The sequence below is a fragment of the Ambystoma mexicanum genome, chromosome 3q (genome assembly GCF_040938575.1).
Source record: "Ambystoma mexicanum isolate Mex_15411 chromosome 3q, UKY_AmexF1_1, whole genome shotgun sequence".
NCBI classification, from domain to species: Eukaryota; Metazoa; Chordata; class Amphibia; order Caudata; family Ambystomatidae; genus Ambystoma; species Ambystoma mexicanum.
The window spans coordinates 1,015,983,123-1,016,008,903 of NC_090926.1; the positions used below are offsets into that span (position 1 = coordinate 1,015,983,123).

Here is a 25,781-nt window from a genome sequence, read left to right on the forward strand (position 1 = left end):
TAGAGGTAGATATTTGGTGGATAACCAGACTTGATCCCCTACTTGATATTGAGGGGCTTCCTTCCGATGTTGATCTGCTCCTTTCTTGTATTGTTCTTTAGCCCTTTGAAGGTGAGAAACAGCTTCCTTAAAGGCTTGGGTGATTGTAGAATGCAGGTAGTCTACTGCTGGTGTTTCAAGATCTTGGAGGGGATCCAACTCTGAGGTTCGAGGGTGACTGCCGTATAAAAGAAAAAACGGGGTTTTCCCAGTTCCCGAATGGACAGAGTTATTGTAGGTATATTCGGCTATCCAAAGGATGTCTTTCCAAGTTTTTTCAGTTTGTTGCAGCATGCAGCGTAAATACTGTTCCAGAGTTTGATTGGTCCTCTCGGTTTGTCCGTCGGTCTGAGGGTGGTGACTGGTCGATAGTCTCACATCAATTTGAGCCGACCGACAGCAACTTCGCCAAAAATGAGAAATAAATTGACTACCTCGATCCGATATTAGAACCGAAGGAAAACCGTGCAGTCGGACGATGTTTTCAAGAAATTCTCGGGCCAGTGTTGCTGCTGTTGGCAAGCCTTTGAGCGGAATGAAATGCGCCATCTTGGAGAATAAGTCCACGATTACTAGAATCGTATTGTATCCGGAGCATGGAGGTAGATCGGTGATGAAGTCCATAGAAAGCGTATGCCAAGGGCGAGGTGGGATGTCAATAGGGCGTAAGAGGCCTGCTGGTCTTTCCTTTTGACTCTTGCTTTGGGCGCATACTCCACAGGACATTATAAAGTCTCTGATATCTTTTTTCCAAGACGGCCACCAGAAGTAGCGCTTGATCTTTTCTGAGGTCTTGGCCATACCGGGATGTCCTTCCATTAAAGAATCGTGATAACAAGAGATTACTTTTTTCTGTAAATCTGTGCTGGGCAGGTATAATCGTTCTTGGAAATACAATAAGTTGTCCTTTACTGCAAAGTCCTTTCCCTGCAAATGCCAATTCTGTATGTCTGCTGGAGTTACAAGTTGCCTGGCTTTATCCTTAACTTCCTCTATGGATTGTGTGGCGATTACACCCAGAATTCTTTGTTCGGGAATGATTGGTACAGGTTTAGGGTTGATCAAGTGTTCTTCCACTCCCATCCGAGAAAGGGCATCAGCTTTACCGTTTTTTGTACCAGGTCGATAGGTAATTATGAAGTCAAACTCGGCAAAGAATAATGCCCAACGGAGTTGTCTAGAGGATTGGGCTTTTGCGGTTTTCAAATATTGCGGGTTTCAGTGATCTGTAATCACAGTAACGGTGTGTCGGGCCCCCAGCAGATAATGCCGCCAAGCCTTAAAAGCAGACTTGATAGCCAGAAGTTCCTTGTCAGTAATCGTGTAATTGATTTCAGGAGGCGAGAATTTGCGGGACCAAAATGCCACGGGATGCAACTGATTGGTTACCGGGTCCTTTTGTGATAGAACTGCCCCCATGGCAAGGCTTGAAGCATCAGTTTCCACGATGTAGGGGAGTTCGGGGCGAGGGTGTTTTAAGATTGGTGCAGAGATAAATTTAGTCTTCAAATCCTGGAAAGCTTGTTCCGCCTCGGTAGACCATTCAAAACGTTTGTTTTTCTTTAACAAGGCAGTGATGGGCTGGACTATTCGAGAAAATTCGGGGATAAACCTGCGGTAAAAGTTAGCGAAGCCTAACATGCTTTGCACACCTTTTACGGAGGATGGTGATGGCCATTTGAGAACTGCATCGACCTTCTTTGAATCCATACGCACTCCGCTAGGTGATAATATGAATCCCAAGAATTCAACTTCTGTCACGTTGAAAACACATTTTTCCAACTTAGCGAAAAGTTTGTGTTGACGCAATCTTTCGAGGACCATTTTCACGTGTTTCCGATGTTCAGATTCCGATGAAGAGTAAACGAGGATGTCGTCAATGTAAACAACAACACACACATCTATGAGCTCTCTGAGGACATTGTTCATAAAATATTGAAAGGCGGCCGGGGCATTGCAAAGTCCGAAGGGCATGACCTGATATTCAAATAGCCCATATTTGGTGCGGAAGGCCGTCTTCCATTCATCGCCCTCTTTTATTCGTACCAAGTGGTAGGCTCCTCTAAGATCCAGCTTTGTATATATGCATGCTTTTCTGACTTGGTCCAGGAGTTCAGGGATCAAAGGTAACGGATATCTATTCTTGACGGTGATCTGGTTCAGGGAGCGATAATCTATACAAGTTCTAAGGTCTCCTTCCTTTTTTGGAACGAAGAACAAAGCTGAAGAAGCAGGGGACTTGGAAGGACGAATAAACCCTTTTGCCAGGTATTGATCCAGGTTTTGTCGAAGGTGAAGGTTCTCAGGCTCGGTGAGGGCATAAATTCTACTACAAGGAGGAGTAGATCCAGGTATCAGGTCTATCTGGCAGTCATAAGACCTATGAGGAGGTAGAGAGTTAGCCTGATCCTTCCGGAAAACATCTTGGTATTCTAGGTATTCGGGAGGTAACTGGGGAGTCTCTGAAGAAATTGCTGCCAGTGCAACACCAGGTGGAGGGTGACAAGTAGAGACACATTCTGGAAACTGGACCGTTCTTGCTCGTCAATCGATCAGAGGATTGTGTTTCTCTAACCAAGGTATTCCTAGAATAATCTGAAACTGAGGGGCCTTGATCACATCGAACACGATCTTCTCATGTTGTCCATCTTGACTTACTAGCGTCACTTCTTGAGTGGTATGCGTTACTGGTCCGGAGGCTATCTCCGTCCCATCCACCGTAGTAATGACGTCCTTTACAGCCTTGGGACAAAGAGTTAGATTCATCCTCAAAACCATTTCATGATCCACATAATTGCCGATGGCACCGCTGTCGACGTAAGCTTCAATTGCATGTAATCGATCCGGATTATCAGGGCTAATGAGGACCATAGGTATCACGAAATGTGAGGTCACGGAACTGGTTTTCACGCTCGGCAAGAGGACCTCTATTCTTGTCGGGCGAGGTCGTTTCCCTGCTCAGAGTTTGTAACTTTGGTAACTGCAACTCCTACTGCCTTCTTGGCAGGTTTCACCGGACAGTCTCGAAGAAAGTGCCCTGAGTTTCCGCAATAGAGGCATAATTGCAACTGTTTTCTCCTTTCCCGCTCCTTTTGTGTTAGAGGACCTTTCAGGCCCCCTATTTGCATGGGTTCCCCGGAGTCTACTCCTTTGGAAGGAGTTGGCGGTTTGGAAAATACTCGAGCATCAAACTTGGAACGATCGGCCTTCCTGTTCTGCAGTCTGTGATCTATTTGAACGACTAAGTCTATATAGTCCGAACAATCTGGTGGGGGATTCACTACTTGGGCTAACACATCTTTGAGCTCTCCACGTAGACCTCTATAAAACAGCATAATCCTTTTGTCCTCAGGCCATTGAGTTTCCACTATCAGTCTGTTGAAAGACGCAATATAAGCCAAAAGGTCTTGATTACCTTGTCGCAACGAAAGAAGCTCATTGTCCAAGGCCTGCCCCTGTGAATGTCTTGCGAACAGTTTTTCCATACTGAGCTGAAAAGCTTGAAAATCATGGAGGACCGGATCATCTTGATTTACCAGAGGGATCGACCAGTCTGCCGCATTGCCACTAAGGTACGAAAGCACGAAAGCTACCTTAGCTTGATCAGTTGGAAAGGCTGCTGGCCGGCATAAGAAATGCAACCGGCACTGATTGATAAATACTGCAAACCTCTTTGGGTGCCCAGAAAATCGTTCGGGCGGAGCCAGAGGTACATTCCCAGGTAGGTTGATCTGCACTGGATTCATAGAGGATGTAGAAGGAAGATTTCCCCCAGATGCGGGTAACGGGGTCTGTCCGGCTTGTGACTGTAGCAATTGTCTAGCGAGATCATCTGTTCGCTCCTTGGAAATAATCAGTCCCCTTCTTAGAGCGTTCGTTTCCTGACGGGCTGCATGCACTTCTGCCCTTAGTTCCCCAAGTAACTGGGCTAGCTGGTCGGTATCCGAGGTTTCCATAGCGCCTGGACGGGAGTTTTGCGGTAGGCTTTGCGTTCTGTAACGCTCACCTGATTCCCGTAGGGGCGCCGGTCTTGACTGGGCATATACCGTATCTTCAAAGGTGATGTGTAACACACGGCTGGCTCTTTGGGCTGGACCTCTGTGCACTGTATGTCTGACTCGAAGGGTAAGGTGTCTTAGGTAAGTGAACGCCGTGCTCTCCATCTGCTTCGGGGCAGGGTGCTGTAACCAGTTTCTTCACTGGATAAGGGGAGCAGGCCTCTTGACTTCAGAGGACTGCTGTCCGTCGTTTACTACACTAACGGTAAGTTTCGAGTAATTCTAATGTCTTTAAAAGTCTTTAGTAATGATGTCTCTTGTTTTGCAGGGTTCCGGCGATGGCGGATGACGGGCTGAAGTGAGTTGAAGATGGAGCCCGTGTGATGAATAGAAGCGCCTGGAAGCACGTAAGTAAGCGCTTGTTGCCTGCTTCACGATGCGCTCTAACTGTCTTTTTATTTTGCAGGTACAAGTTCGGAGCGGCTGCAGAGTGCCGGAATACCCGCTGGGTTAGATGTGGAAAGGAGTAATGGCACGTGAGTATTAAAGTTCCCCAATGTCTTTAAACGCACCTCGTTTTGTCTTTCAGATGCGGGATGCAGCGCCGAAGGCCTCCGGAGCGTGCGAGGAGTTGGTAAGCTTTTGTCTTTCAGATGCCGGAATGCAGTGCGAAGACCTCCGGAGCGCACAATGAGTAGGTAAGCCTTTGTCTTTCAGATGCCGGAATGCAGCGCGAGGCGTTGGTGACAGCCGATGGGCCAGGTAAGTGAAGCGCTGTCACTGAAGACCGTAATGCTAACCTGTTCTTTCTTGTCTTTATAGGTGTTGCTGAAGACTGGATTCAGGATGGTAAGCCTTTCTCCTTAGGCCCAGGATCAGATGCAGAAGACACGATGAGCGTTCTGCTGCAGAGGATGCAGAATAACGCAAAGCAAGATTCATCCATCGGGTGTGGTTTAAATAGCCTCCTGTAGTGCTTAGGTGTCTCCTTCCACAGCCACGCCTAGGTAAGAAAAGAGTTCCTGCTTTCCAGAAGAGTTCCAGTGTTCTGAACCTAGGGAGAGGCTCCTGCCCCACCCAACAGGAAAAGTAGTTCCAAACAGAAGAGGATCAGAGGCTCAACTGGCAGGCAAGTAAGCAGCATGGTCTGCTGCAGGTAAGTCCACCCAAGCATTATGAGCCCGGCGCTTCCAGCGCTGGGACTGGGCATATTTATGAGCCTGGTGCCACTGGCGCCAGGACTGGGTCCAAAAGGTCCCAATTGGGACTGGTTGGCACTCGGAACCTGGGTTATGGATCTGCTTCCAAGGGAGTTGGGAAAACCCTGACCTTTTGGAAGCAGAGATCATGACAATCTGAGGATGGCTGCCAGAGGCCGGGCTTAGGGAGAGGGCAGCCATTGGCTGGGGGCAGTATGACCCAGAGATCAGTGATTGGTTACTACTAAGAAAGACAGATCAGAAACGAAACCGATACTGATTTTTTCTTTACCGAGGATTCCCAGCCTGACGACAGGAAATATTCATGAGCATGCAAATCCATGCCAGACCCCATGCTGGAGAACCATGTATCGTATCCTTATGCAAGATAAGGGCCCAGATGCCGGAGGGCTCAGAGCACTCTACAAATAAATAAAATACAAAGTTTGTTTGATAGGAGACTTTCAGAAGAATGGCTGACCATGAAGGCAGTGATGACGTCAAGAAATGGCCATGGAGGTGTTGGATCCGTACCCAAGACCTAGTCAGAAGAGCCCACGAGTGTTCAAGGAGGACATGATCGGCAAAGCAATTGTGTTCCAGTTCGAGTTTAGGTGCAGTTCAGAGCATCCACAGAAGAGGAGCAGCAAAGGACAGGAAGTGACAGACAAGCACAGGAAGTGTCTTGGACTACAGAAAGAGACTTTCCAGAAGGGAAATTTAGTTTGAAAAAGAATTTCAGTTATTTTGTTGAATCGGCTGAAGACGTTAAATGCTTGCCTCCGTTTCTTTAACAGAATCAAGACTCCCTGTGCAGTATGCCTGGGTAATCTTGATTATATCCTCTATTATGCACAGGCGACAGATACGCTTCTCCTTTGTAGTACTCATCAAGCTCCCTTAAAAGCCATTACTGGAAGGGCATTTAGTGGCATCTGCATAAAAATGTGTCTGGCCTCGGGGCAGGGAAACAGATAAATATATCTTTAAGCTTCTCGATAAAGAAAAAAGTTTACAATAATTGTGCAGTGAACTTAACCTCCTAATATAATCCTGGTTCTGTGCCCAGTCCCATTCCAACGGTTTCTTAATAAATGACTGTTGGGGAGAATGTTCATTTCTGTGCCAATACCCTTCCACTTTAGAAACCCCAGCTCTTTTGCTGGATTGAGGGCTTTTTACATTTTACTCTCGAGTGAGTGGGACCTTTTTCTGACTCCCTCAAGTGTTTTGCTGACTATGATTTCCTATGTCCCTTACTGTTTTATGGAGTCTGGTAAACTTCATAGGCATCTGCTTTTGCATTGTGACACACAGCACCTTTTGTGCAATGCCACTGAGAAGTCCCTTAATGTTTAACTACATTTTCTTGGGTGAGCTACTGTTCCCAAGAATAGTAAGATGACCCCTGTCTTACTTACCTTTACTTTATGAGTCCAGCACACACCACCCTACGTGAAGTGCTGGGGGGGTTACATAGTAATTCCTTTAACCCATTCCTGGTGGCAGTGGTTTCTATTTTACTACCTAGTGACATGTATACGCAGGCTGATATCTCACCTGCAATGCTGCACACAAGGGTGACCATTTTCCAAAATGCCCCCCGCCCCGTCTTTTTTTTCACCCTTTCTTGTTAGTTTCTTCTGGGCTTTTACTCTCTTTGCATCAGGTTTGAGCCCTTTGTTTAGTTTGCCTTTGGTGGGTAGTAGGCAATGTTTGTATGCAGTACCCTCTGGGAACACTACAAACAACTCTGACTACAGGTATAGGAAACCCAACCTTTGCTATAAGCTTGTACTAAACAGTTTTGGTAGCGTGCTGAGCAGCCAGGCTTATCTCAAGAGGGGTCAATGTGAGCTGTAAGGGAGTTACACAGAGATTCACAGTGACAAGTATTCAAATAAACTCTTACACACAAGGTTTCTTGAATAAACAATTATTAATTTATTTATCAGTCAGTTAGAAAAAGCCTTCTTCAGAAAGGAGCAATATAATAGTAACACATAATAGTAACATACAAATACACTTCAATACTGTACACGTGTAGTTTCTAAATCAGTAAAGACCCTTTTGGGATGGCCCACAGACACAACCTACACCCTCAGGTGACTTCAATAGCTAGGGTGCTGGGGACATTAATATCTTACTGTTGGCATTTAGAATACTGTTAAATGTTGGTAAAAGGAAAAGATTATTAGAACAACAAGAGACCACAAATATTCTTAAGCAGGCAAATACTTTTTGGATCCCTACAGCAGAGTCATTCAGTATAACAGGCTAGGCCAAAGTCAATGGGATGAAGTACTTCTGATGGGTACGTAGAAAAGTCTTTGCAGTCTTTGAAGAAAAGAAGAATCAAATGTAGGGCCACAAGCTGTTAGACTTGTGAGTATTAGAAGATGCAAGCAACTCTACAGCAAGAGGTAAGTTCTCTCAGACTTTGTTACAGTACCTTTGAATTGAAAAAAAAGTGCAGCAGATGAATTCTGTCCCTGTGCAGCTCTGCAGATCTCACTGTTCCTGGGCCTCAGTCGTGGGGTCAAGAGGGAGGACATTGGGGTACTCATGCACTGCACTGGGACAGTCAAAACTTGCAACCGGCAAACTTCACTTTCAGTGGCTGTTCAGTGTTTCATCTCCTTGCGTCTACCGCAAATAGTAACGCTGCAGTTCCTGGCTGTCGAGATGGACTTTCCTTGCTTCTGGGGTCCCGCACTCTGTTGAGGGGGCTCATGCTCGGTCAGTCCTGCTTCCTGGGAGTCCGATGGATCTTCCTGGAGCTCTAGGCCATGGTAAAAGCAATGCACACAATCTAGTGTTCCTCTCCCTGGCTATACGTTTCCAGCAGCAACTCTGTGGAAATTCAACCAGCTCCGAGATGAATGTCCAGGTGGCTTACTTTGGAGTTGATTGGTCCCACCAAATCAAAAGGAGAAGTCGTGCTTGCAGGGGCTTCTCTGTCGATACGAATTTGGAGTTTAAGCACAGCAGCAGGGATTCACCGGGCAAACCAATGGTTCAGGAGTTGCAGCAGGTGTCCACTTCAAGTTCTTCTTCGGTTCTGTCGTCCAGTGATCGACTCTGCCTTCCAAGCCAAATGCCTTGCCTTTTAATCAGTTCGCTCCCATTCATTCCAGCCTAGCTGTCAGTCACCCAGCAGGGTGGCTGTCCTTGCCGGACAGTCAGCCGGCCAATCACTACAGAGTGCATTTGGGTCTCCTAGGAGACTAAGCACAGGGAGTTTCATGCACCTCCCTCACTTCCTGCCTACGCCACACACCCTGGAGCCAGAGTGGGCTTCACTCGTGAATCCCGCCAAAGGCATAGAGAACAATGGGATCAAGCCTGGTTTGGCACGCAGAGTAAATCTTACGAAGGACCACAAAGAAATGGTGAAAAAAGAAGACCGGGGCCATTTTGACAAAAATGGCACCCTTGGGTACTTTACTGTAGCTGCAAACGCAGCCTGTGGTAAATGCACACCATGGTAGTTGTTAGGCAAAGTTTGCATGCAGTACCCTCTGGGACGACTACACACAACTATGACTACAGGTGTAAGCAAAACCAACCTTTGGTATAAGTCTGTACCACAGTTCTTGGTAGAGAGCTGAGCAGCCAGGCTTATCTCAAGAGGGAATGTGAGCTTGTAAAGGTGTTACACAAAGGTCTACAATGACAAGCATTCAGATAGACACTTATACTCAAGGTTTCATGGTAAAAACACTTATTCATTTATTACACAATCATCTAGAAAGCATTCACTAAATGAGGCAATCAATATCATACACAAATTATACTACAATACTGATTACTAAGCAGTTGAGCTCCCTAGAAGTAGGAGCAAAACAGCAGTGAAGTAGGAGCAAAAAAGGCAATAAGTTAATAAAACGAATATTACAGTTACTCTAAAACAGTGCAAATAGTTTGAGTTCACCAGAGGAGTTGATTCAATGCAATAGGTAGGCCAAAGTCAATGGGCTAGTGTCTTGTATACATAAAAACGGTTCTGGTATTTGAAATGGAAAAGTCTTTGCCACGGTTCTTAGAAGTAGTTCACGGAAGAAAGGTTCATGTCGGGTCACAAGCTGACTAGGCCTGCAAGTTGCCAAAGTTCCACAAACTTTCGCGGTGAGAGGTAAGTTCTCTCGATCGGGTTTTCACAATACCTTATATTGACAAAAAAAGATGAAGCTGGAGACTTCTGTTCCTGGCAGTTCCTGCAGATCTCGCGGTTCCTGAGCCTCAGTTGTGGGGACAAGAGGGAGGATGTTGGGGGACTACTGCACTGCATGGGGGCGGGTCATAAAGCTGGCAAATTGGCAAATCTTCGATTCCAGTTGCTGTTCTTCAAGCACACAAGCTGGTGTCCTTCCCCCTGGTTAATCCTAACCAGCTCTGATAATGGTATCTAGGTGGTTTACAAGTTGATTGGTCCCACCAACTCAAAGGAAGAAGTCGTCCTTGAAGGGGCTTCTCTGTCAAGATGAACTTGGCGATTCGGACCTGCAGCAAGGCTCCACCGGGCAAACCAACAGTCCACTAGTTGCAGCATCTGCCCTCTTCCAGCTCATCTTCGGTTCTTTCGTTCCAGTGGTCGACTCTGCCTTTCAGTTAAAAAAACTTGCCTTTTAAACAGTTTTCTCCCACTCATTCCAGCCTAGCTGCCACTCACCCAGCAGGGTGGCTGTCACGCCAGAGTGCATTTGGGTCTCCTAGGAGACTAAGCACAGAGTTTCAGGCACCTCTCTCACTTCCTGCCCACCCCAGACACTCGGGCGCCAGAGGCGGTCTTCAGTCCTGAAGCCTGCCAAAGGCATAGAAACAAAGGGACCAAACCTGGTTTGGCGCGCAGAGACAGACTCTAGAAGGACCTTTCAAAAAGAAATGAAAAAAGAAAAGCTGGTCCTATTTAAACAAAGGGGGCCTAGGCGCCATTTATAAAGACATGGCTGCCGCGATTTTTTGTTCCTGTTGTTCGCGGTCGGGAAAAATCATGGTAGTTCGTTGTAAAACCACTGCCACCAGCCATTTCGATAGGAAAGGGTAGCATTTGACTGCTACATGAGTTTCTAGACATAGGGGATACTAGGTAACCCCTCGAGCACCCTATTGTAAGATAGTGTGTGCTGGGACAAGAAAGTTACAAATGTAAGGAAAGTCAATTTTACTTTACTACTCTGGGAAACTGTAGTTTATCCCAGAGAAGGTATTCAAACCTTTGGGAAATCTGAAAGACTTCCCTGTGTCACTGCACTGAAGATGCTGTGTGCTACAATGTAAAATATGATGCCTATGGAGTTTGTCAGGCTCCATAACCAAAAGAAACACAAAGGTCAGAAATCACATTAAAATACATGAGTGTGGGAAAAAAGGGTCTCACTCTCTCCAGGTTAAAAAAATAAAGTCCTCAAAATCCAGCAAAGTTGCGAGGGGTCTCTAAGGTGCAGGGAATTAGCACATTTCTGAGAATTCTCCCTAACACTTGGCTTCTACCCTGAAGCCCACCCAGGCTCCAGTGTGTCTGGAAAGGCAGGAAGTGAGGGAGGATCCCAAAACATCCCTGTTCTTTGTCTCTAGGTGTGCCTGAGTGAAGCTAGTTCCTATGGGCCGACTGGCACCCTGCTGTGTGATTGACAGCTTACATCTGCCACATGCACAAAACTTTATTCAAACCGAACCGGAACTTGAAGGCATAGAAAAATCCACCCAAACTCGTCCTGACTTTCTTGGTACCCATTAGGGTTGTCAAACAGACCCCATAGACCTCCCCTAATCAATTTTACCTATGGAAACTAAGTCTGTCAGGCAGGTTCCTCATTTGCTGGGGGGACCATTACGCGAGGTCGTCCACCTGGGGGGCCATAAATAATGCCAATCACATGCCAAAACGAGAGCAGTGGAGAATGCCAAAATTAAGGAGGTGACTCCAGGTAGTCAGTTTGTAAGGAAATCACAAATGACTAACATCGAGAATAGGATCACCCAATCTTTTTTCATGGACCAAAAACTGGATGGGAGAGAGCCTAGAGAAACATTGAGAAATATGATCCTCGCCTGGTTACGACAAAAGACAGGCCCCGATGTGGTCAGAAAATCTGACCTTAAGATCCTACGCAGGATAGATTTGAGAGATTGGTGCTCCGAACTCACCTGCGATTGCATGTACGTGGGTTGTGGGTTTAGCACTTTACCCCTCTATCTTAGAGCATGTAAACCCCCTCCCATGAGAGGCACAAACTGCAAGCTTGTACTTGAGTTCCGGCAGAAGGGTTCACCTTTATGGACCCTTCCTTGGTAACCTATTTAGTAGCGAGTTAGACTCCTTTTTTGTTATTTCTTTTGGCTATTGTGCTGGTAGTTTGCACTGTTGATTATGTTTTATGTTATATATTGTTTGGGATTGTTTGTTATGCTGCGTCATCATACCCACGGGTCCATTGAGCGTGGTATAAATGTAATAAAGTAAAATTAGGAATGTGAATTAATGGGAATTTGCAAAAAAAATAATCAAGGTTTTTGGGACTAAGAGCAGAGTTAACCACTGGAGGACAAAATCCGAAGCAGAGGAGGAGAGAAGACGCCAGCAGCACCTGCCTGGACCGCAAATTGCCTGGTGAAGCCCTGCAGCTGTGCGGACCCCTTTTTTGAATCGACAGGGAAGACACGCAAAGGATGACTTCCTTCCTTAGGCTGGTGGGACCAACTAGCCTCGACACAATCTATTTCGGTGCAACCCCGGACTTGCTGCGACTTTCCAAAGCTGAAGAAGCCCAAAACCCGGGGTCTTCCGAAGTCTGAATCTGGCCAGATCATTGTAGGCACCCAGAGGACCCCACAGTAGCAAGAAATACGCATCTAGAGTCCCCTCACCAGAGTCCAGGACCAAGGGATCAAGGAAATCCTAACCAGAGATTTCTGTTCTACTTTTGCGCTGAGAAAAAGGGGCCCAAACCACAAAGAGCCGCTGAATCGACTGAAATACATTTCTGCCAAGTCTCTCTCTCGATTGCTGCCACAGGAGCCCGCCAGACGTCCTCTCTTTCGTCACCACGACCAAGGACCAGGAAAAAGGGTCTACAGCATTGCATCATGAACACAACCAGCTGAAACAACTTCTTAATTTCAAAGGTACTGTGGGGCTTGGGGTACTCTATTCTTTTGCCATTTGGGGTGCTACTCATCTTTGGGAGTGCGATTTAACCCTACACTAAGTTGACCTCAACTTACCTTACCTGCATTGGCTTTGCAGCTTGTGCTTTCCAAAGGTGACTCCTATTAAGTTGCTGTGATTTTCTTTTTGAACACTGACTTTTTAAGAACAGATTTCTATGAAGAAGAGCATCAGAACTTTGGCATTGTCCATTGACTTTGGCTGTCCTGTCTCCCTAAAGGCCTCCTTCTAAACCTATTGGCTTTGGCAGTGCTTGTTCCCGTACAGGTCTTGAATGTTGAACACTTTAATGCTGGGATTATTGACTGCCTGCATCCCTTTGGGAGAATCTAACTGTTCTTATAACCTATCAGACTGCTGACAGAAAGTGTCGCCTCTGTAGTGTTTTTCCACTGGAACCCCCATCTTGAGTCAGCAGGATTCCATGGGTGACCACTCTGGAGTTATCCTGACATCAAGATGAACTGCCAGGGGAGCTTCATGCACCAACGGCAGGAAGAAGCGCCACATATTCTGAGCAACCACCAACCTCTTATGGTCTTTCTCTAGTAGGCTCTGTGGGCATACACACTAGTAACCCACCTTCCTGTTGAATTCTTTTCTTCATTTATTTTATTGATTTTTTATAACAGGCATATTACCATACCTGGATTTGATTTCTAAGCATGGATCCGGGATTTGAACCGCTGTTACTCTGCATGGTTTTGCTTCCAAGGCCAGCGCGTTGCCCCAGTGCTTCACATGAGGCTCATCCTCCAAATGGAAGCATCCTTTCTACAAAGGCCTTTAAGTGATGGTCTTTTCTGTTGACTCTTGTTAGGAAAGATCTCTCTTTTGACAACTTTCCCTCCATATTTCTATGAACCCCCTAAGTGTTTTCTTTTTTTTTTAACCTGCCCTGACGTTTTACAGCGAAGTGAAGCCTTCAGCTGCACCCCTCTGGCCTTTTGCTCATTTTGTTATGGGAAAACTGATCAGTCCTTCAAACCATCAGTACAGGGATAACTATGTTTCCCTTTTGTTCTTTTTATCATTTTGGTAACCTTTTAACAGTGCACACAGGATCTTACAGTGCAGTGCAGTGGGTTACTTTTTTTTAATCACCCTAGTGTTTAACACTTGGTATTTTTTGGTTACTTGTATATGCGCCTAAAGATAAACTGGTGGCAGCAAACATATTTTGAGAATTTGTGGGTTATTTCTAGTGTTCACACATTCACTCTTACAGCATATGGCTACTGAACGTGGCTAGTGCCCTAAAATGCCCACGCCACGAGATTGTCGCTTGTTCTTTGCCAATATTGTTGTGCGATTTTCTTCCTGCCTCCTCTTTCAAAGGATCCCATACATGGTCATGCACTTGCCTCAGGTCTGTTCAAGGATCACCCGGAAGAGCCCCTGAGCCCCTCGGCTTGGAAGCCGGTAGCCTTAATGGCTTTTGGTCTACCAGATCCAGAGTCCAAGGTCCCCTTTCAGGTAGGAGGCCCTGAGAAGGAGTTCCCGTGATGTGGGGCCTTTGTGAAGAAAGGACATATCTTTTCTTGACACAGGGTCCAGGGTCCTGGGAGGAGAAGAATGGAAAATCTCCCTCCAGCGGGAAAGACGTTTCTTCAAGGTTCAGTGACCAAGAGAACTGCAAGCCATGCACGTGTCCCAGCAGTGGTCGGGTCCCAGGCACTGAAGGCAGAGCAAGGGGGTCCGAGGCCGGAAATGATTGATCGCAGGATGTGCATCTCATGAAGCCTCCTGCAGCCGACATGCGATGGGGGAGGCAAGGCACCGAAGGGAGGAAAAGACATTTGAAAAAGAAAAATACAGGGAGCACGCTGAAAATGCAAAATGTTCCTGCACCTAGCTGCCAGGCCTGACACCGTCCGTGTGGAAAAGGGACTGAGGTGAGGCCCCAGAAGGTGGGATCTCGGGGACTATCCCCATGTCCCTGGCCACACCCCTATGCGCTATGCTAAATTTAAAGGAGTATCTCATTTTTCGCTGCCAACTGTTCAACTCAACGTTCTTTTATCGTCTTCGGACGTAAAAGCTTGCAAGACCGACAGGACACTTTGTGGTAATCTCGAGGTAGGAACTTATTGCACCTCTGGTGTGTCTCTTTCCAGGGACACTTGCCTTTACAAAAATAGCAAAATTTAAAAAGGTGCCCTGTCAATAGCTCAGGTTTATAACGACAGCAAAACCAGAAGGGAAAAGAGGGGGAGAAGGAAATGCATTCTTCAAAAGAAACAGAGCCCCGGACCCCACTCTGCCTACTGTGTAGGCCTTGCCTGAGGGCCGAGGCCACGCGGTCGACCGCAGCACCAGCCACCGAAGTCTGGAGATGTCTTCCGCAGTCTTCGGAGTTGGCTGTGAAGAAGTTGTCGATGAAGAGAACGAATAATAAAAACCACCAAAGGTCATGGAAATTATAATAGCAATTTTTCAAGCTCTGCATAAAGAGACCAGCTAGCTGGGCGGAAAAAAAACAATCTGAGGGACCTTGACGCGTGAAGGATCTTGGGTATATTACTCGTCACGTTAGAGATAGTGTTAAAAGCACACCCATGTCGACGTCCCCTTTCAATCCTCGAAAGACAAGATGCAATACTCTACGATTACCACTAGATATCGGACTGTATGCACATCATGCGACTAAGCAGATTCACAAGCATCAGAAATGTATGATACCTAGCTCAGAGTTTAAAGACTTAACATCATCTGATATAAGATCATCTTTGTCTTCCCCTCCCTTATCCTACATCCTACCTCCCACGTATTCCACCTATGCACGTGCAACTCTTGGCACCCACACATCTGTCAAATGGCTTGGCAAAGCCGGATCTGTCCTGGATATAAGGTTGTCTTTAATACGACTAATCTCATCTGGTGAACGCATCCATACTTCAAGGGGACACTTGAGCACCTCTACAGCACATCACTCAACCACACACAAACTACCACTAGCACCATCGACGAATCTAGAAATTGTCATCACAGTACAACCTTCTCCTAAAAGACAATTAACATTCCTAACACTTTCTCACACGCTTACCCGATCAGGAATGCAGTTAAGAAAAAAAGCATCCCAACTATCACAACCATATTCCCAACCCCTCTTACCAACTTGCTTTCTGCCGCTGCACTACGCATCTACTGACAAATCCTAATTTCCTATTCTTTCTTACCCTTTGACTATGGTCTGCTGTTGCCCAGGCGGGGTCTCAATATACCATTTATCGGACAACATTAGGTGTCTATGTTTGTGGAGGTTGCAGTATAAATGCTTAATAACATACTCCATAATACAATTGCATGGTAATAAAAAAAAAAAAACTATCCTAGGGGCCATATGAGATGCCATATAACAGCATATAAAAAGGGTTTGTTTTTTTATTGATTTGATAATGCGCACCAAACCCTTGGGTAGCTGGGCGCAGCAATACAAGAAGTCTTGCAGCTTAGTTACATTACCGGTCGCAGGCAGGTGACATACATCCACATAATACAGTGCAGATATTTGTAAATCAAGGAACATGGAGGTTATTAATGAGCTTATGTGCATGCCAAAGACAATGCTTAACATTATGTATACTTGAGGGAGAGCCTGCAGTCACGGAATACATGGTCAGGTGTATTGGTTGCAGTAGTAGTGTTAAGTGCAAGGTTGTCAGAGTTGTGTAAGGAGGGTAGAGCAGCAGTAGAGTGGGGAAGAAGCGGTTATGAGTCGTTAGAGTGAAGCCATTTGAGAACATTGTGGATTGCAGTGGCAAGGGGACTTCAAAAGACAGGGTGCATAAAAATAAGGTTGAAGAGGCAAGATCAGCCATAGGAAAAGGCAACATGCTTACGGTGCGACATAAAATTGAACAGCAATGCTTTCAAACATGGAATGCTCCCCTAACACTGTCCATCTAGTTATGGCTCCTTCCTTGTGTAGTCTTCAGTACCTTGCCCAAAGAGTGGTTTCTACAGTTTAGCCTCAATTGTATATTTTCCCAAAAGAGGCGCCAATGTGAGCATCCATGCCAAGTGCTCCCTATAGCATTCCAAGATGTCCTCCTCACCTGGCCTCTTCACATTCAACTTTCATCTGTAGAGCATCCATTCTATTACTTGTCAATTTAACACTCCTTTCCAAGTGATGCATCCAGAAGAGAAGATAACTCACTGATTCCTGCCTACTGAAACACCCACCTGTGTCCGAGTGCAGATGGAAGAGCAGCTCTGCAGCAGTGTCCAGATAGAGTCTGATTCTTGCTACTTCCTGCAGATACTCTATCGAGGACTCGTGGGAGGCATTGTGTCCGTTTAATTGAAGGCACTGCTCCAGGAAGTGACTCTCGTTTTTCAGGTGAGTCAGCTTCTCAGACCCAATGCAGGTCCTGATCTTTTCATACATGGAGTCCTACAATCAATAGACAATAACAATGTTACCAAAATGAACAACAGAAACACCTACTATTTAGGCGACCCCCAATACCTCCTCAGTTAATATTATCATCATCACAGAGGGTTTGTTTCAGCTTCATAGTTGTCTGATTGCACATCTCTATATTTTTGTGTCTCTCTTTCTGTGGCCAATCCCTGATTCAGCACCTCTCTTATTTTCCAGTTCCCAAAATCAGAAGTGTAATCTGATGTATGTCCTCCATGATGGTGAGAAATGAAGGTAACGTGAGCAGAATTAAAGGGAGCATAAACTCAAAAATGTAATCAAAACATAATTAAATTATAAAACTGCGGACAGAAAAACTGCTATTGAGGTCTAACAATGTTCTGTCCCCTTTTTTCATCATTCCACTAACCCGACTGATCCACGCTCCCCATTCTAGCCTGCACTGTGCTTTTAGGCAAACATTTTAGGCAGTCTCCCATTGGGAGACTGCACCAGCCTTGTCCTCTCAGCAATAGTTAACCCAACCTTTGGTATAAGCATGTACTACATAAGTTGGTAGAGTAACTGAGAAGCCAGGCTGATCCCAAGAGGGGCCAATGTGAGCTGTAGGGTTATAACAGATTCACAGTGACAGGTAGTCAAATGAACAATTACACTCAAGGTTTCTTGATTAAACAATTATTTATTAATTTAACAGTCCGTTGTATAAGCCTTCTTTAGCAGGGAGCAAATATGTAACACAAAAATATACTTCAATAAATACACTCAGTTTCACTACATCAGTAGATACCCATTTGGGATGGCGCACAGACACTTCCTACACGCTGAGGTGACATAAATAACTAGGACACAGTGGACATTGATATAACACTAATACATTTAGTTTGGTGTCAAAAGGAAAAGGTTAGGGAATAACACAAATGTTAACAAATATTCATAAGCAGGTAAGTACTTTTGAACCCCCAATGCAAAGTAAATTAACCCTTTCCCAGCTACACAAGTTATAGAATGTGTGCCTTTTTTTAAGGGACTAAGTAAGAGGTGAGAAGAGTCTTTCAGGGAGCCAGGACAGCCAATGTCTATTGAGCAAAGTCTAGGGGAGCTGAAGCATTTCTTGAAGGTAAGTAAAAAGTATTGCACAATGTTTTAGAAATCTTTGCAGAAAATTAAATCACTGTTGGGCCACAAGCTGGGAGGCTTGTGAGAGGCAAAGCTGCAAGCAACTCTACAAAAGGCAACCAATACAAGTCTCAACTGAGAGCTAGCAAGGCTTCATGACAAGAGGTAAATACCCCTTAGTTTACAGTACCCTAGGTCTGAAAGAAATTGGTTCCATCTGGTTTCTGTTCCAGTTGTAGCATGGCAGATCCTGTTCTTCCTGGGCCCCAGTTGTGGGGACCAGAGGGAGGACGTCTGGGGACTCCTGCACTATGGTTTGAAGGTCGGCGGCTGCAATGGGCAAACTTCAGATCAGCGGCACTTCGCGGTTTCAGATTCTTGTGAATAGCGCCTCTGCCGTTCTCGGATACCTTATAGGCTTTCCTCGCATCTCGGGTCCAGCACTCTGTTGAGGTGGCTCAGGCTCGGTCAGTACTGCTTCATGGGAGCACGGAGGATCTTCCTGGAGGTCGGGTCCGCCTTAAAAACAATGCACTTTATTCTGGTGTGCCTCCACCTGACAATCGGTTCCTGCAGCAGCAATGGAAGTACAGCCAGCTCCGAGAGGATGTCCAGACGAGTTTGCTTTGGGGTGGATTGGTCCCACCAACCCAAGGGGAGAAGTCGTCCTTGCAGGGCTTCTCTAGTCGAGGCTGTAGTGATACACGAAATTGCAACCTTGCCAATCAGGGCTTTAGATGACAGCATTAGCCGCTGAAAGCCAATAGTGTATTCAAAGTATGTGCTAAAAATGCTGACAGTAGTCTGTTGTAGCACTTCCATTATGCAGTAGTGAGCTACAAGGAATATGACAGGCAGGGAGGGCCCCCAGCTATGTAGCTAATAGGTTTTTGGAGTGTTTGGAACATCATGGCACCTATATAGCGCTTAGATAGCCAGTCTTAAGCGCTATAAACACTAAGCTATGAGTGCATGCCTTTTAGAGCTTGCAGATGGGGTTAATACATCCCTGCTTCCCTTAGAATATTCAGCCTCACTAACGTTAGCCCTGGCTCCAAGCTAATCTTCCTTTTCTCTGGGAAGGTACTGATAAGACATTCCTCAGCCAGCGCAGATGGGAACAAGGGAGGGGGTAGGAGCGAGCAGGGAGCATCTCAGAGAGAGCTGGGTTTTTTTTTCCATGAGCCAGTTGCACAGGGAAAGTTCTGGAACTGTGCGTCATGGTGACTGACAGCAAGAAGTTATAAAATATCCATGCACACATGGATCAGGGGGAGATCGCCTGTGGACTTGATTCGTGCAGAAACAGGTGCCCGGCATTGGCTCATACGGTGTCCTTCAGCATTGTCCTCTGAGCGGGGCTTGTTTACAGCTAGCTTATGAGGGCCCAAGGTCTCCCCAGTGCTGATTAAAGGGACGTAAGACTGTGTTTCTCTATGTTTCTCTATATTTCTCTATGTTTCTCTATGTTTATCTAAGTTCCATGTTTCACTATATTTTGCATTGCTCTAAGTGTTATGCTTTGTAATATTCTGTAACTTGAATCCCAAATGTATATGAAATTCACTGCTTAGAATAAATATGCTAAAGCTTTGAGGGTGTCATTTGTCACTAGCATGAGATCACTGCTCAGCACAATAGAACCTGTATTTTGGGCTGAATTGGGTATTTTTGCTCTCAAAGGGCTGGCCCCGAGGAAGATTTTGCCCAATATCAAGACATTTGGTGGCAGCTTTGTGGGATTGTGAAGAGCAGTGCCATGCTGACATGACAAATGGTGTGAGAGAACACAGTGTAGAGTGGGGAGCAGGCTGTCGCATTTCCTTGATGGTCTCACTGCAGCTCTGAGACTTCAAAAGGCAGCAATGTTGTGTCGGCTTGCCGTGGCCGATAGCTTGTGTGGTTAAGACTCCCTTCAGTAAATCAGTCGTGACTGACTTATTGCATGGGATTGGTGCCAGGGAGTACAAGGCAATAAACGAGCGGGAAATGGCTTTGTTTAAAGCACTCCGATGAATGGTTAAGAAAGATGTATGCTCAATTAGAAAAAGAATTTTATCATGTGGTTTCCCAGTTTAAAGTTGTAATTTGGAATGCATAATGAGACGGAGTTCTCATCTCTATTCTGTCATGAGGGCAGGAAAAATAATTGCAAGAATTTGACATGCAAATTGTGAATAGTGATTTAACCATTGACTCAGCCCCAGTGTGCTAGCGAGTGGGGGCTGTAATGTTCGGAGGCGAAGGTTCGTCTTTTTTGATATATGCTTTTGAAGGGTTGGCATTCCTGAATAATGAGGAAGGGGAATGAGCCATGCTTAGGAGAATGAGTAACATCTGTGCTGAGAGCCTAAAGAGTTTTTTCTTTCTTTTGGCAACTGTAAAATTCCATGTGCTAATGGTGGCAAATTCTGTTTAAAGGAAACACACTAAAATGGTTATATTGCATTTTAGGCTGTGCCATGCTTATGTTGGGTGAGAGACTCACTTAAAAGGAAAGTGAGTGAATGTTATTTGGATTTTCGATTTTTGTGTACTGATTTGAAATTGCAGAATCAGTTTGCAACGGTTGGGGAGAAAAACAATTTATATTTTTCTAAATTGCCCCTGGAGTATTTTTGACTGTCCCCATGCTATGCCATGGATTTGTGCTGTTGCCTTATAAGTGACATGGGAAAAAAAAAAAAATGTTGTTGACACATTAAACAGCCCACAAGCAATAGAGTGTGGGTTGTTCTTGCAGAAAAAAAAAAAACGTGCAGGGAGCTGCACTAAATATGGCATTTTTATTTTTTAAATGCACTGAACTGAGTGGTTATAGTTTGGCAATGGTACAACAGAATGAAACATCTGTGTGTGATAAGATAGCACAAAGATTTAATGGGTTGCGAGTTCTCTTGAAAGATCGCACATGACAAGAAAAGTGCCGCTTTTGAAAACAAGAGTCTTGCTGTGTGTGCAGAGCTTGTGCCTTGAAGCTGTCTTGGGCGAGGTGCGTGAAGGCAAACAAAAGCAGAAACAGTACAAGAAAGAGTTAATCTGGATGAATTGTCTGAAACGAGTGAAGCCGCCACAGTATAAGAGTTATAGGCAAAAGAGATAAGCTGCGTGCTAATGGCGCTGCCAGGTGCACACGAAAGATAAACATGCCTGCATTCCTGAGGAAGGGGGAGCAAAAACAGAGAGCTGTTCAAAAAGTAAAGAATTTGCCCAGTAAACTGTGGTACGGAGCAAAGGCTTCATGCAGGATGGCAGACGGGCACATCACATCTGAACATTTACCTATGCATCTGTGAATGGGCCAAGAAAAGACAGCTGCCCATTCCAACAGACATTACTGTGCAAACCGCATTCCCATGTGATGTGATGTGAAGTGAAGTAAAGCGCTATTGCTGTGCAAGCTGCATTCCAATGCTCCATGTGATGTGAACTGAAGTAAAGCGCTGTGCACTGGAGAAGAAACCTCTAGGCGCTTTGAGAAGAGAAAATACACATCTGGCAAACTGCAAGCTACATTGCCAGGGGATGGAGTAACTGACAAAGACATTATGGCATTCCAGATGGAAGCAAAACTGACAAAAGTGCTTAGCCGTTTTGCAAGAGACAACATGCAGAGCGGGGCTTTGAAGTACAACATGAACACTGCACATTAGCCATGATCCAGAAGCCACACGGCTTAGTGCAAGAATGAATGATTTGTTGAAGCAACAAAAGAAACTGGCTTAGACTATCGCACTCAAAGGGGTGGTTCAAAAACAGCAAACGCCCTTTGAAAAAAATGACAAGTGAAAAAACCAGAGGCTTGAAAAGACACTGCTAAGAAAAGAAAGATAAATAAACAAAGCTGCTCGTACAACTGCAAGCGGTATTGGACTTAAAGACTTTACCTTTGAAAAATGGAGTGATGCCAGCAGGGCAACCTAAACCAAGATCATGGGACACTGGAAGCAAGTTGGCGCCTGGCATTGGTGATCGCTTTGGTGAAAAAAGAAAAGCATTGTGCGACCTGGGTACTTACTATATGGCTTTGTAAAAGCACAGATCAGTCTGAGGTACCATTGACCAGCTATGATTGCATTGCACAAATGAGTTTGTGATTAGGCAGTTACACCCCGTATGGTTGAGTGTAAATAAGCCCCCAGAAACATGCAGAAAGGTGATAAATAATTGCAGTAGCAATGACAAAGTGTGTAGTTACCTGATGAGACTTTTTGAAGATGGGGGTGGTATTATGGGAAGGGGTGGATAACGCTGATATTGAAGTTTTGATGAAATCCTAACATTTCTGTTTGTATTTTGCCTAGGCAAAGCACGACAAGACATTTCATAATATCAAAAATTAATATGCAGTTTGTGGGTGACACTGATCAAAGAAGGGTCAGACGCATTCTCAGAGAAAGCGAGCCACTGCGACATGCTATTTCAACTTTAACGTGCCCTGCACCGCACTCAATGCTGTAACCTGCGAATAGTGTCCAACAGAGTAATAACTTTTGCTGAACTGGCACGATGCAGACTTGGCTAATTATCAAGTATTTGATGCTACACATTTAAATGACATGTTTTGCCCTTTCTTGTTTAAAGGACTATGGACAATGAATTGTGGACTGTAACATCAGGCACCACATACAGCTGTGTGACACAGCAATTGAATGCTAACACATTGAAAAATGGTTTTTAAATGCACTGTTGAGATGAATCTGAAAAAACCAAATGGTTTTACTCTTCCAACTGAATGGCTTTAACCAGAGATGTTTTGTTTTTTTTGAAAAAAAAAAATATTCTACATTGCACGTAGGCAGGAGAATGATTTATGAACTGTTGGGGCAGCAGAATTATGCAAGCAGGAGCGTAATTAATTTTGAGATAAGATGAGTGCGCACATCAAAGTCACCTGTGCGTAGGTTAAGATTCTTAATTGAAGTAATGCTGCCAAGTGTATGAGCTATAATTTGAAATGGTAATCTTTGAAACACTGGATACATTTACAGCCAGCTTAAGGCAGGTAAATGAAACCATGACTGACTTGATGTTTGATTTTATGACACAGAGTGTGACACGGTTTTTGTTAAACCAACCAGTTTCATGTTTTTGTGGGGACAGCTGTCTCCAGCACACTAATGCAAAGAGTCACCTTTTGATTGTAGACATTTGGAATAATTCTTTGGAAAAGCGCTACAAATGAGTATCCACATGGAATTGCTAGTGTACTGGCCTGGCACATTGTCAGGCATCTTTTGTCACTGAATGGATACCATTTGTTTAATTTGTCTAATGTGATGTTTTTCTGACCAAGAACTGCAGCGAGTGTTCTCGCCAAGATTTAATGAACTATAACTTGACTAAATGAATTTTTTCCATGGTGTGATGAAACAGCCACTGCCGGATAGTAGTATGGTGTTTGTGGCTAAAGTTATTATTGTATATGGTAGATATCCCACTTGAAGAAGGGTATTCTCCAAGTCACAGAAGGTAGACACTGTGAACCTGTTAGATTTTCCAGTAGTAAGACAACATGTAAATTGTAGGCTGGTAATGCACACCTTCATTATTACAGTGCTACACTTAGACATAGATTTATCATGAGGCAATGTTTCCTTAGTACTACCAAGCTGCTACAAATGGAGTCCATTTCTATGGCCCATCACTAGAGTGCGCGTAGCTAGGGAGCTAGATTCATTAATTGCAGGTGCTTTATATGCTTGTGACATAGAAACTGTGCACAATAAGCTAGCCACTATGGGTTCTGATGCCAGCTCTGCTATAGAACTTCTGGCCTAGTGGGGCCCATTGATATGCCCAGCACTGCTACAAGTATTGACAGCCAATTGAAGATGACAGAATTTTAGACATGTAGACATTTTTGTCTGCCATAGGGCAGGTCAACAAGACTGCTAAATACACACAATGCATTGTATGGCAAACATTGTTAAATCAGCAGGTGTTGGCTTTTTACTGGGTGGGGGCAACCATCCTCCACACACTGGCACGCAGAGCTACAGTTACCAGCATACATATGGATTGAATTGCTTGCTTTTTGATTGCATGAATAACACATGCCATGCTTTGATGTAAATTAGTAGAATTGTTTTTATTTAGACAACCTGGTGCCCATGGGTTCACCTTGTTCACGAAATTAGATGGTTTCTGGTTGGGTTCCACCTACCTGGGGGAAGTGTCTAGTCACACAGCCCATAGTCACGCTTGAATGCCCTGGGATCAGGGGGAGGGTAGGCCCTTAGGGTGAAAGGCTGCCAGGTTTTAGAATTGGTAACCATACATAAATGCAATAGTGCATTGTAGATTAGACTACACTGGATTGCCTTGACATTTTAACTGCATGCTGCTTTTTAACTGACAATCAGTTATACAAAATTGATTTAGGTATTTTTGTGTAGGCCAGGTTTTGGCTAGAGTAAATGTCCATGTTCACTTTGTGTAGGTATTTTTGTGTAGGCCAGGTTTTGGCTAGAGTAAATGTCCATGTTCACTTTGTGTAGGTATTTTTGTGTAGGCCAGGTTTTGGCAAGGGTATATGTCACTGTTCACTTTGTGTACATTTTTGTTTAGGTAGTGTTTTACCTTGCATGCCACGCTAACTAACCGCTATAAGATAGTTTGCTTAAACCTCTTGCAAAGCCCCAAGGTCTTTATCGCTGCACTAAATACTATATTGATAGGTATTAGTCAGCATTTTGTCGCACACACGTTGAATAGGGGTGGAATGTAGTGATACACGAAATTGCAACCTTGCCAATCAGGGCTTTAGATGACAGCATTAGCCGCTGAAAGCCAATAGTGTATTCAAAGTATGTGCTAAAAATGCTGACAGTAGTCTGTTGTAGCACTTCCATTATGCAGTAGTGAGCTACAAGGAATATGACAGGCAGGGAGGGCCCCCAGCTATGTAGCTAATAGGTTTTTGGAGTGTTTGGAACATCATGGCACCTATATAGCGCTTAGATAGCCAGTCTTAAGCGCTATAAACACTAAGCTATGAGTACATGCCTTTTAGAGCTTGCAGATGGGGTTAATACATCCCTGCTTCCCTTAGAATATTCAGCCTCACTAACGTTAGCCCTGGCTCCAAGCTAATCTTCCTTTTCTCTGGGAAGGTACTGATAAGACATTCCTCAGCCAGCGCAGATGGGAACAAGGGAGGGGGTAGGAGCGAGCAGGGAGCATCTCAGAGAGAGCTGGGTTTTTTTTCCATGAGCCAGTTGCACAGGGAAAGTTCTGGAACTGTGCGTCATGGTGACTGACAGCAAGAAGTTATAAAATATCCATGCACACATGGATCAGGGGGAGATCGCCTGTGGACTTGATTCGTGCAGAAACAGGTGCCCGGCATTGGCTCATACGGTGTCCTTCAGCATTGTCCTCTGAGCGGGGCTTGTTTACAGCTAGCTTATGAGGGCCCAAGGTCTCCCCAGTGCTGATTAAAGGGACGTAAGACTGTGTTTCTCTATGTTTCTCTATATTTCTCTATGTTTCTCTATGTTTATCTAAGTTCCATGTTTCACTATATTTTGCATTGCTCTAAGTGTTATGCTTTGTAATATTCTGTAACTTGAATCCCAAATGTATATGAAATTCACTGCTTAGAATAAATATGCTAAAGCTTTGAGGGTGTCATTTGTCACTAGCATGAGATCACTGCTCAGCACAATAGAACCTGTATTTTGGGCTGAATTGGGTATTTTTGCTCTCAAAGGGCTGGCCCCGAGGAAGATTTTGCCCAATATCAAGACAGAGGCGAATTAGGAGTTCCAGCACTGCAGCAGGACTTCCCTGGGTAAACCAAAGGTCCAGGAGTTGCAGCGATCGACTCTCCCTTCCAAGCAAAAGACCTCACCTTTTATTCA

At 44.9% G+C, this 25,781-nt stretch overlaps 1 protein-coding gene across 3 annotated transcripts in view; it reads right to left on the reverse strand.

Moving 5' to 3' along the window:
* Positions 1–25,781, reverse strand: part of RNF213 (ring finger protein 213) — a 3,248,263-nt gene that overhangs the window by 712,359 nt on the left and 2,510,123 nt on the right. For all 3 annotated transcript variants that reach the window (XM_069655189.1, XM_069655190.1, XM_069655188.1), the window contains one exon: positions 16,596–16,806. In XM_069655189.1, coding sequence (XP_069511290.1) covers positions 16,596–16,806 — 211 coding nt within the window. The remainder of the gene's footprint in view (positions 1–16,595; positions 16,807–25,781) is intronic.